Source organism: Protomyctophum parallelum (genome assembly GCF_964188405.1).
Source record: "Protomyctophum parallelum genome assembly, chromosome: 12".
In the NCBI taxonomy this organism is placed as follows: Eukaryota; Metazoa; Chordata; class Actinopteri; order Myctophiformes; family Myctophidae; genus Protomyctophum; species Protomyctophum parallelum.
This window is the reverse complement of record NC_139712.1, coordinates 12786172-12798721: the sequence shown is the minus strand read 5'-3', so window position 1 is coordinate 12798721 and position 12550 is coordinate 12786172. Positions and strand designations below refer to the sequence as shown.

The 12550-nt window shown below is 46.0% G+C and overlaps 1 protein-coding gene across 2 annotated transcripts in view; it reads right to left on the bottom strand.

Annotated features, from left to right (window-relative positions):
• Positions 1-6256: 6256 nt before the first annotated feature.
• map3k15 (mitogen-activated protein kinase kinase kinase 15) overlaps positions 6257-12550 on the bottom strand; it is a 63830-nt gene continuing 57536 nt past the window's right edge. For both annotated transcript variants that reach the window (XM_083777964.1, XM_083777965.1), the window contains exons 25-30: positions 12095-12200; positions 10397-10724; positions 9034-9146; positions 8631-8740; positions 8167-8243; positions 6257-7338 (exon numbers count right to left, since the gene is read on the bottom strand). In XM_083777964.1, coding sequence (XP_083634090.1) covers positions 7248-7338; positions 8167-8243; positions 8631-8740; positions 9034-9146; positions 10397-10724; positions 12095-12200 — 825 coding nt within the window. In that variant the 3' untranslated portion in view covers positions 6257-7247. The remainder of the gene's footprint in view (positions 7339-8166; positions 8244-8630; positions 8741-9033; positions 9147-10396; positions 10725-12094; positions 12201-12550) is intronic.

The following is a 12550-nucleotide window of genomic DNA, read 5'->3' as shown; positions in this document are numbered from 1 at the left end:
TGTAAAATTTGTAATACAATAAATCATTGTCTTTGTGTAAGTACTCAATTGGGAGAGTTTAATGGTGCTAACAATCTAATATAGGTATGGTTTTGCCCACTCAATTCATAATTCACGTTTCAATTTTGGAGCTCTGGCTCATGGACTAAAAACCAAAAAGAACTGAACCGGTTCCCACTGGGAACCAACCGGTGGAAAAGGGGCCAATGATTAGTCTTTAGGGTGGTTGTGTTCCATTTGATACATCATACATGACATTATTAATCGGCACACATACCATCATTCGTCACGTGTATTTTAGGTCTCCTCTCTTGTGTTTTAAACCTCGCAAATCACACGTCGCAAATGTATATTCACTGCTTCACTTTGTCTGCAAAATAGGCCTATACAACTCGCAAAGATTTGCACTCCCTCATGTGTTTTACTGTTTTATAGCGTTTGCAAACAACTTCATAATTTATTTATTATTTACACATTTGTCGTTCCGTTTTTTTTTTTTTTTACAAGTGAAGCACCAATTTCACATTAAGTGCAATAATGTCTCATTTGACCCTCGATCGCAGACTTTGTATTTTAATTACATTTTGCAAATCAACTTTGTGACTTTGTAATTAACCGGGAAGATAATTCACACATGTTTTCCGTGTTTTCCAGATCCTGCAAATTAATGTGTGCATGTGACGTCACACACACAAAGGATCTGTAAGCACGTCATCACCTTATGTACAGTCTTGCGGCTCTGAGTCTCTTTTCTACACTTGTGGAGGTTTCCAATCGCTTTGTGGCCACGTGACATTTGTGCCCCCCCCCCCCCCCCCCATTCGCCCGGATGCAATTCTTTCACAGTCCAGCAGGTGGTGTCAGTTTTAACTTCTAAGTCAGACTTCAATACACATAATATATATAATTGCCCTCTATAATTACATTTAGACATGATATAGACAGTTATTGTTTTAACCCATTCTGACCTGAGATCAGATTCTATAAAAATGTCAGTCGTTATAGCAGACCTACAAGCTCGTAGCGCGCCACTCGGTGGCGCGTTATGAGCTTGTAGATCTGCTATTTTTCAATAGCTAAAGCATAACATGATGCTAACACCAAAATGGGTTCCCGTTCAGAATGGGTTAAAAGGCCAGCTTCTTATTTTAATCGGGTGTTAGGGTGTTATTGGAAGTGAGCTGCGATGAAGAAGTGAGCAAATTAAGATAGGCTTTTTTAATCAGACCAGTGTGTGTCCAGTGGAAACCTTGTATGAATCTGATCTCAGGTCAGAATGGGTTCATCAGACCAGTGTGTGTCCAGTGGAAACCTTGTATGAATCTGATCTCAGGTCAAAATGGGATAATTACCAGGTGCTACGCCGTGCAGATTTCGGCAATGGGTGTCATCACTTTATACCTGATGTTTTCTGAGTGGCATTTCTTCCTCAGCCTATATATAGTGGGAATAGGCATGCACGGCTTGGGAAGCCGTGGATATATTTACGGCTTGGGATACACTGCCATGTCTTCCTTCTCAGAATGCATTTCTTTCATGTGGATTCCAAGGGATTCGATTTCCCAAAAGTTGCGTAACTGATCTGACAGTGCCTGTTCCTCTCCGACGCTGATGTGCATCACTTCAATGTCCACAACTTCAGTTATGATATTTAGCGTGGTGACTTCTCCTTGCACCAGCCATCCAAATACACTTTCCAGTCCAGACCAGACCTAAAATACACGTGACGAATGACGGTATGTGTGCCGAATAATGTCATGTTTTTACCTCCATATAAATAAGCCATGCCGAACCTGAATGGATGAAACACGAAAACCACAGCTTTGTAAACCACATGTCCGTTTGGTTGCATATATGTTACACTCTCAAGCTATGAGCTTGTAGATCTGCTATTTGTCAATAGCAAAAGAATAACATCATGCTTTAAAACACCAAAAGGGGTTCCCGCCCAGAATGGGTAATATATAAATAGGACTGATTGATTGATTGATTGAAATATTTATTAACAGTTTGTAGAATTACAGTACATTTCAACAGTGTTGTTTTCGTCGACTAAAACTAAGACGAAAAATGTTCGTCGACTACCTTTTTTCACTGACTAAAACTAAATAAAAACTAAATAAAAATGAATCTATGTTGATCAAAACTAAGACTAAATATACTGACAATTTCGTCAACAAATAAAAACTAGACTAAAATGTTAGTAAGGGACTAGTGGACAAGAGATCCAGTTTTATGCTGGTTTGCATGCTGAAAATAGCAGATATACGATCTCACAACGCGTCTTGTGAGATTGTATATCTGCTATTTTCAGCATGCAACCAAAGTGTAAAATATGTCATTACAACGACATCAAGGCCTGTCAAAACACATTTTAGTCGACTAAATCAACTGTAGATTTAGTCGACTAAAATCGTATGACATTTAGTCGACTAAAACTAGACTAAACACTAGAACATTCCAGGTGACTAAAATGTGACTAAAACTAAGTGAAAACTATTCAAGAGACTATGACTAAAACTAAAATAGAATTTTTCTGCCAAAAACAACACTGTATTTCAAGCACAAACTCAATACAAAGCCTGTTAACTGTGAGTGTAGCAAATCAAAGCAAAGTTCTTTGTTTACCCTGCAGGGAAGTGGACTAATCTCGAGATGCTTGTTTACAGTCATGCCCTGCTCATAGAAACATTTCATGGTATAGGGGTTCAATGCCTTGCTCAAGGGCACTTCAGCGGTGGTGTTTTAACGTGCCGGTCCGGGGATTCGAACTAGCGACCTTCCGATATCAAGACCGCTCCGCAAACCGTTCGGTCACCGCTGCCCCCCCTAGTGGACGACCCAATTAAGCATTAAACTTGTTTACAAGAGGGTCCACCATGTTCAATTCATCAAAACATTTAGAGACGTACAAATAGACACTTCTATATAGACAAAGAACAGAACAGGAATTCATCATAAAAGGTGTTTGCATGTTCTCCACGTGTCCCCTAGGGTAGGTATACCCTCACAAAAACATGCAGTAATCCTGGTCTCTATACTGCCTCCCCCTGGCCAGCCGGGGCGCCTGATGGAGGGGAAAGGAACTGGTTGGAATAACGTGTTCCTTCCACGCGCTACGTCCAACCAGGGAAACTCCCCCCTGTCAGGTGTAAAGGAGCAACTTGGACACTCAGGCATGAAGGAAGCATGAGTTCAAGTCCGTTGCTCTCCCCTTGTCCCCCATATATGGGGACTAGGTTGGTCTCCCCATGTCCCCCATATATGGGGACTAGGTTGGTCTCCCCTTGTCCCCCATATATGGGGACTAGGTTGGTCTCCCCTTGTCCCCCATATATGGGGACTAGGTTGGTCTCCCCTTGTCCCCCAATGCCCCATATATGGGGACTAGGTTGGTCTCCCCTTGTCCCCCATATATGGGGACTAGGTTGGTCTCCCCTTGTCCCCCAATGCCCCATATATGGGGACTAGGTTGGTCTCCCCTTGTCCCCCATATATGGGGACTAGGTTGGTCTCCCCTTGTCCCCCATATATGGGGACTAGGTTGGTGGAGGGTGTGTAGAGCCCAGGATCACATTAGATGATTGACACAGGGGTGAAAAATGGGTTACAAAATCGTGGGATAAAGAATATATAATAAAAAAAATAAAAGGTAAAAAGGGTAAAAAGTGGGAGGGACGATATAATGAATGCGGTAATTGGAGGACGGACGGAAATAATGAATTGTCGGTTTTGCGGGCGACAAAAATGACTCCATTTCCAGGTCTCTCTGTGTGTTCAACAAACACAGCCACGCAAAAAATAACACTGACAGATTCTCAGTCGTTCGAAAGATTTATTGGCAGGTTCAGAGAAAAAACACAATAAATAAATACATAAATACATACACCACAGGACAGAAAAGCACGTCACTGAAATTAAATTACGAAATATATATTATATAAACATATAAGAGAGATAATAATAGAACACAGCACTGATCTACAACAAACAAAAGGTTTGGTCAAACCATAATATGGGCTTCCATTGGAAATGCACTGGAGCGGCCATTAAACACAGACAGACGCAAGACAGGTGTTTTGAATTTGTGAACGCAGCCCAGTAAGGCGGCCATCTTGGATCCTAAAACACAGAGGAGAGAGAGGTGGGGCCGAGAAAGGCCCTTAAATGGACCCCCCTTCCCCCCTCTATCTCTCTCTGCATCATCTAGGCCAGGGGTGGGCAACTGGCGGCCCGGGGGCCACATGCGGCCCCCCACCTTCACTTAATGTGGCCCTCAGGTTAATGTCAGAATACTGATATAATGTTGGTTCCAATTCCACAACATGCAAACATGACCCGCTTTAATTACTTCAGTCTAAATTAGTAGCTCAATGCTTCAACACACGTATAATTAAAGGCATTTGAAATTACATAAAAATGTACATTTTCAGGATTCCAATTCGAACATAGCAAAAATAGCCGATCTACAAGCTCAAAACGCGCGCTGCGACGCGTTTTGAGCTTGTAGATCGGCTATTTTTGTTACGACAGTAATATTATGGCCCTAGGGAGTGAGTGTGGAAATATAGTGGCCCTCTCCATCGTCAAAGTTGAGTGTGGAAATATAGTGGCCCTCTACATCGTCAAAGTTGAGTGTGGAAATATAGTGGCCCTCTACATCGTCAAAATTGCCCACCCCTGGTCTAGGCCTACAGGGGTCAAACCTTTTCATGCCAAGGACCCCCAAATTGACGCAAATTAGCCCCGCGGACCCCCCGTTTGTAGAGATAATTATGCCAGGGACCCCCCGTTTGTAGAGATAATTATGCCAGGGACCCCCCGTTTGAAGAGATAATTATGCCAGGGACCCCCCGTTTGAAGAGATAATTATGCCAGGGACCCCCCGTTTGTAGAGATAATTATGCCAGGGACCCCCCGTTTGAAGAGATAATTATGCCAGGGACCCCCCGTTTGAAGAGATAATTATGCCAGGGACCCCCCGTTTGTAGAGATAATTATGCCAGGGACCCCCCGTTTGAACAGATAATTATGCCAGGGACCCCCCGTTTGTAGAGATAATTATGCCAGGGACCCCCCGTTTGAAGAGATAATTAAGCCAGCGACCTCCATGAGAGAACTTTTTGTTTTACGGATCTAGCAATGATTCTCAACCTGTTTAATTTCAAGGACCCTCCAGTTTGACATGCATTAGTTCTACGGACCCCCCATTTAATGGCATTTCTATCTCTGGGACCCCCAATTTACATTGTGAATTTAACTCTGAGAGTGTACAAATGGAACCAAATGGACCCGTTAGGGTCCATTTTGTTGCATTTGTACACTCTCAGAGTTACAGACCCATGAGTGTCCATTTTGGTTCCAAATGATCATTTAGCTGGGCACCCCCTGGAACTCCCTCAAGGACCCCTGGGGGTCCCCGGAACCCACTTTGGGAACCAGTGTTATACTGATTATGGGGGAATTCTACATTAATGCAACCCATTCATTATTTACTGTGTGCATCAATGAAAACATGAAACGGAAACGGAGCGAACGGAATCGCGCGCGATGCGCGACCACGGCACAAAACATGAGACGGAACGGAGCGAACGGAATCGTGCACGATGCGCGACCAACGCCACAAAACAAACGACTTCTTTCAACACACAAGACTATATCGTCTTATACAAACACGACGGACACAAACACAGCGGTCTTCACGTACATCGCTGCGTAAAATGCGATATTTGGGGCTTGATTAGAAGCTTAATTTGACTATATTAAAATCAACGATGACTGTGCATCTGAGTGCAGAAAGCTATAGCGGATGTTTACGTCTGTTGAACCGGAAGTGCCATCGCCAGATTCGCTCTGATTGGTCAAAATCGGCATAATGGTGAAGTTACCGCCACCATCAGGAATGGGTATAATACTATAGGATTGCCGTGTTAAAATGAGATATAGTGTGTATATTACAGATCTTTCTATTGGCATTAAATAGACGAATTAAACATATGAATAGTGCAGGTAGATTAAAGGCACAATCCACTGTTAATTAAACATATGAACAGTGCAGGCAGATTAAAGGCACAGTCCACTGTGAATTAAACATATGGATAGTGCAGGGAGATTAAAGGCACAGTCCACTGTTAATTAAACATGTGAATAGTGCAGGTAGATTAAAGGCACAATCCACTGTTAATTAAACATATGAATAGTGCAGGCAGATTAAAGGCACAGTCCACTGTGAATTAAACATGTGAATAGTGCAGGTAGATTAAAGGCACAATCCACTGTTAATTAAACATATGAATAGTGCAGGCAGATTAAAGGCACAGTCCACTGTTAATTAAACATGTGAATAGTGCAGGCAGATTAAAGGCACAGTCCACTGTTAATTAAACATATGAATAGTGCAGGCAGATTAAAGGCACAGTCCACTGTTAATTAAACATAATGAATAGTGCAGGTAGATTAAAGGCACAGTCCACTGTTTATTAAACATATGGATAGTGCAGGCAGATTAAAGGCACAGTCCACTGTTAATTAAACATATGGATAGTGCAGGTAGAAGGACCAATCCACTGTTAATTAGGGTGGCCATAAGGGGGTGCTGTTTCGTGCATGGGCAGTGTGACAAGTCCGCTCTACCAAACATGATTTGCACGATTCAGTGGTGGAAAAAAGTACTCAATTGTTTTACTTGAATAAAAAGTACCAATACTGCAATAATTTAGAACTAAACGTACGGAATTGAAAATGTACCTGAGTAAAAGTACAAAAGTATCGGCATCAAAATGTACTTAAAGTACTAAAAGTAAAATAAGTCACAAGTGCAGAATGTGTACAACATCTTTTGAAAATAGCAGATCTACAAGCTCACAGTACGTCGCGTTGTAGATCGGCTATTTTCAAATGGCCGAAATGTGTATATAGGGTTGAAGTGGTCAATGTATGTTTTTCTAAAATCTCCAAAGTATAACTATAGTATAACTATAAAGTTTTCATAATAATTGTAATGGAGTAAAAGTACAAAGTTTGGCTCCGAGTTGCAGCGGAGTAGAAGAGCAACAACGGGTCGTCACGGACGGGACTCGAACACGCGGTGCGCTATCAGAACAGGGCCCAGTAATAGAGCTGGTTCTGGAGCCAGCAGAGAGTTGGAGAGAGAGAGAAGATGCGTGTGTGTGTGTGTGCGTGCGTGCGTGCATGCATGCGTGCGTGCGTGTGTGCGGCTGAAGACCGCGTATCCCAGCATGCATCACTCATGCCTCCTCCTCCACGTCCTCCACCCTCAGCCTCTCTCGTTCTCGGTGCCTCTGGATCGCCCGCCAGACGCGACACAGCACCCCGCCCCTGAGGGAGAGACAGACAGACAGACAGACAGACAGACAGACAGACAGACAGACAGACAGACAGACAGACAGACAGACAGACAGACAGACAGACAGACAGACAGACAGACAGACAGACAGACAGACAGACAGACAGAGAGAGACAGAGAGAGAGAGAGAAAGAGAGAGAGATAGAGAATTTAACAGATTTACAGATTAACAACAGATTAATACGACAGATTAATTAATATGTGTGGACCAGTGGACCCCTAGGGGTCCCAGTGGAACAGTGGACCACTAGGGGGTCCCAGTGGACCACTAGGGGGTCCCAGTGGAACAGTGGACCACTAGGGGGTCCCAGTGGAACAGTGGACCCCTAGGGGGTCTCAGTGGAACAGTGGACCCCTAGGGGTCCACTATTCCACTGGGACCACTAGGGGGTCCCAGTGGAACGGAACATTGGACCCCTAGGGGGTCCCAGTGGACCCCCTAGGGGTCCCCAGACAGTGGACCCCTAGGGGGTCCCAGTGGAACAGTGGACCCCTAGGGGGTCCCAGTGGACCCCTAGGGGGTCCCAATGGAACAGTGGACCCCTAGGGGGTCCCAGTGGACCAGTGGACCCCTAGGGGGTCCCAATGGACCAGTGGACCCCTAGGGGGTCCCAATGGAACAGTGGACCACTAGGGGGTCCCAATGGAACAGTGGACCACTAGGGGGTCCCAGTGGACCCCTAGGGGTCCCCAGACAGTGGACCCCTAGGGGTCCCCAGACAGTGGACCCCTAGGGGGTCCCAGTGGACCCCTAGGTCCCAGTGGACCCCTTGGGGGTCCGCGGACCACAGCTTGCCTACCGGAGGCGCAGGAAGTGCAGGTCGTCCTTGGTGACGTCGTTGAGAATGTCTTGCAGCTTGAAGTCCTCCGCCACGAACTGACAACACAGAACATGTCATTAAACATGTTATTAAACATGATAACATACAGAACACATGTTATAAAACATGTTATTAAACATGGTAACATACCGAACACATGTTATTAAACATGGTAACATACAGAACACATGTCATTAAACATGTCATTAAACATGGTAACATACAGAACACGTTATTAAACATGTTATTAAACATGGTAACATTAACACATGCTATTAAACATGTTAACAACATGCTAACTCATATAAAACATGTTAACACACATATAAAACATGCTATTAAACATACTAACTCATATAAAACATGTTAACACACATATAAAACATGCTATTAAACATACTAACTCATATAAAACATGTAATGTAGCGAGAACTGTTTCTCACCTTCTCTATGGTGTCGGGATCCGCCCGCTGCTCTTTTAGCCAATCAGCGAGCTGCTTGTCAGGCTCGTGGTCAGCTGACACGTGGAAGATGGAGGGAGGCGGAGCTACGTCTGGAGGGAGAGAGAGAGAGAGAGAGAGAGAGAGAGAGAGAGAGAGAGAGAGAAACAGAGAGAGAGAGAGAGAGAGAGAAACAGAGAGAGAGAGAGAGAGAGAGAGAGAGAGAGAGAGAGAGAGAGAGACAGAGAGAGACAGAGAGAGACAGAGAGAGAGAGAGAGAGAGAGAGAGAGAGAGAGAGAGAGATCAACCAACAAACCAATCGATCAAATCAACCAAACCAACGAATCACTCAAATTAGTCAATCGATCAACCAATCAGTCAGTCAGCCAATCAGGAGCTCCGCACCTGCAGGTCTGTGTCGGAGGCGGGCCAGCTCCAGGTCATGTGACCTCTGCTGCAGCGTGCTCTTCAGGATGTGTTGGTACTCCTTCTCCTTGTGGAGCAGTTCCTCTAGCAGCCTGAGGGGGGCGGCAGAGAGACAGGTTTATACTGCAGTTCCTCTAGCAGCCTGAGGGGGGCAGCAGAGAGACAGGTTTATACTGAGGAGGGGGGGGGGGCAACAGAGAGACAGGTTTATACTGCAGTTCCTCTAGCAGCCTGAGGGCGGCGGCAGAGAGACAGGTTTATACTGAGGAGCAGTTCCTCTAGCAGCCTGAGGGGGGGGTGGGGGCACTAAATGCCTCTTTAACAGTAGTTTCCATTTAGTTTCCGTTTAGTTTTCGTCAGTGACAAAAAGGCAGTCGACGGACATTTTCCGTCATAGTGTTAGTCTACAAGATTAGTACAAGATCTACAAGCTAGCAGAGCTTGTAGATCTGCTATTTTTCAATAGCTATAAGGCATAACATAATTTAAACAACCAAAAAGGGGTTTTCTGGTCCAGGATGGGGGTTAGCGCTTAGAGTATATATGAATAGAGACGGGTCACCCAGAGGAAACGCTGAGGCCAAATGGACATAGTGGCCGAATTAAGGTATTGCAGCCTGGCCCCAAACACATGAACGCACTGTCCGTTGACTATCATTGTGCACGTTCACGACGGCAGCACGCTCGTGCGCGTTCAACGGCAGCGCGTTCATGTGTTTGGGGCCCACTCACCATTGCAATCCATCCCAGAATGCACTCTGTTCCTATACCCGGAAGGAGGAGTGAAATCGCCTCATGCGCTTTTGAGCAACTTAATGCAAGTGGATGGGAGGAGAACTACAACTTAATGCAAGTGGATGGAAGGAGAACTACAACTTAATGCAAGTGGATGGAAGGAGAACTACAACTTAATGCAAGTGGATGGGAGGAGAACTACAACTTAATGCAAGTGGATGGGAGGAGAACTACAACTTAATGCAAGTGGATGGAAGGAGAACTACAACTTAATGCAAGTGGATGGAAGGAGAACTACAACTTAATGCATGTGGATGGAAGGAGAACTACAACTTAATGCAAGTGGATGGAAGGAGAACTACAACTTAATGCAAGTGGATGGGAGGAGAACTACAACTTAATGCAAGTGGATGGGAGGAGAACTACAACTTAATGCAAGTGGATGGAAGGAGAACTACAACTTAATGCAAGTGGATGGGAGGAGAACTACAACTTAATGCAAGTGGATGGAAGGAGAACTACAACTTAATGCAAGTGGATGGAAGGAGAACTCGGATGTCATCTCTATTCATATATACTCTAAGCTAAGGGTTAGCGTAGCGTATACCTGTTGGTCTCCTGCTTCAGGCGTCCCAGCTGCGCCCCCAGTGGCTGGTAGTGGTGGTGCAGCGGCAGCGGCGGCGAGCGCTGAAGCAGAGGCTCATGGGAGAGGCTGTGGGCGGAGCTCAGCGCGGAGCTCACCCCTGAGGTGGAGGAGTGGGAGGGGTCCGCGCTGTGGTGGTGGGCGTGGTGGTGCAGGGCGTGGCCTAACCCCCCCGGGGGCGGGGTGTCGTCGTTGGGGGCGGGGCCGATGAACTCCGCCTCCTCCACGTCCACCTCGTCGTCCTTGTCCACGCCCTCGCTCTCCGACGCCGGGCCGAAGTGCGTGTGCAGCTCTGTGGGGGGGGGAGGGGTCACAGTTCACAGGTCAGAGGTCATTCTAACCATGGACATACGTAAAGGGTTAGGAGTCTCTGACGCAGTTCACGCGGCGGCCATCTTTGCTTCGGGGCTACAGTACAGTACAGTACAGTGCAGTGCAGTACAGTACAGTACAGTACAGTGCAGTGCAGTGCAGTGCAGTGCAGTGCAGTGCAGTACAGTACAGTACAGTACAGTACAGTACAGTGCAGTGCAGTGCAGTACAGTACAGTACAGTACAGTACAGTACAGTACAGTACAGTGCAGTGCAGTGCAGTGCAGTGCAGTGCAGTGCAGTGCAGTGCAGTGCAGTACAGTACAGTGCAGTACAGTACAGTACAGTACAGTAAATAATAATAATAATAATAACTTGGATTTATATAGCGCCTTTCAAGAAACCCAAGGAAAATCTAAAAACAAAACTAGTTGCCAAAATCCAAAGTGAAGCGTAAGTACAGTACAGTACAGTACGGCAGCTCAAACTAAAACAGTCACAACTCCTCAAATCTTGCCGGATTTACAAACTGGTTGGTTTAATTACAAACGTTGTCAACGTGGCTATGATTCAGGACGCTTATCTGCCTAATTTAGTTTTTTATATGAACGTCATATAAAAGCATATAAGTGTATGACCCATGTGACCCTGTGACCTCTGTGACCTCTAGGACTCACCAGGGATGAGGATAGTGACCTCTGTGACCTCTAGGACTCACCAGGGATCAGGACAGTGACCTCTGTGACCTCTGTGACCTCTAGGACTCACCAGGGATCAGGACAGTGACCTCTGTGACCTCAGTGACCTCAGTAACCTCTGTGACCTCTAGGACTTACCAGGGATCAGGACAGTGACCTCTGTGACCTCAGTGACCTCTGTGACCTCTAGGACTCACCAGGGATGAGGACAGTGACCTCTGTGACCTCTGTGACCTCTAGGACTCACCAGGGATGAGGACAGTGACCTCTGTGACCTCTGTGACCTCTAGGACTCACCAGGGATGAGGACAGTGACCTCTGTGACCTCTGTCACCTCTAGGACTCACCAGGGATGAGGACAGTGACCTCAGTGACCTCAGTGACCTCTAGGACTCACCAGGGATGAGGACAGTGACCTCAGTGACCTCAGTGACCTCTAGGACTCACCAGGGATGAGGATAGTGACCTCAGTGACCTCTAGGACTCACCAGGGATGAGGATAGTGGCCTCAGTGACCTCTAGGACTCACCAGGGATCAGGATAGTGACCTCAGTGACCTCTAGGACTCACCAGGGATGAGGACAGTGACCTCAGTGACCTCTAGGACTCACCAGGGATGAGGATAGTGACCTCAGTGACCTCTAGGACTCACCAGGGATGAGGATAGTGACGGCGGCCTGCACAGCCCTCCTGATGATGTTATCCATGGCGAACATCCAGTGAGGTTTGATGTGGTGGTTCCTCAGGACCTTGTTGACCTGGACGTGCATGCACGCACACACACACGCACACACACACACGCACGCACACACGCACACACATGCACACACACACACGCACACACACGCACACACACATGCACACACGTACGCACACAACACACACACACACACACACACACACACACACACACACACACACACACACACACACACACACACACACACACACACACACACACACACACACACACACACACACACACACACACACACACACAATCTGATTTACATTTGGTTGCAATGCTGCTGAAAACAGCAGATCTACAAGTTCAAATGGAACCAAACATTTTGGTAACATTTGAACACTCTCAGAGGTAAATTAATTT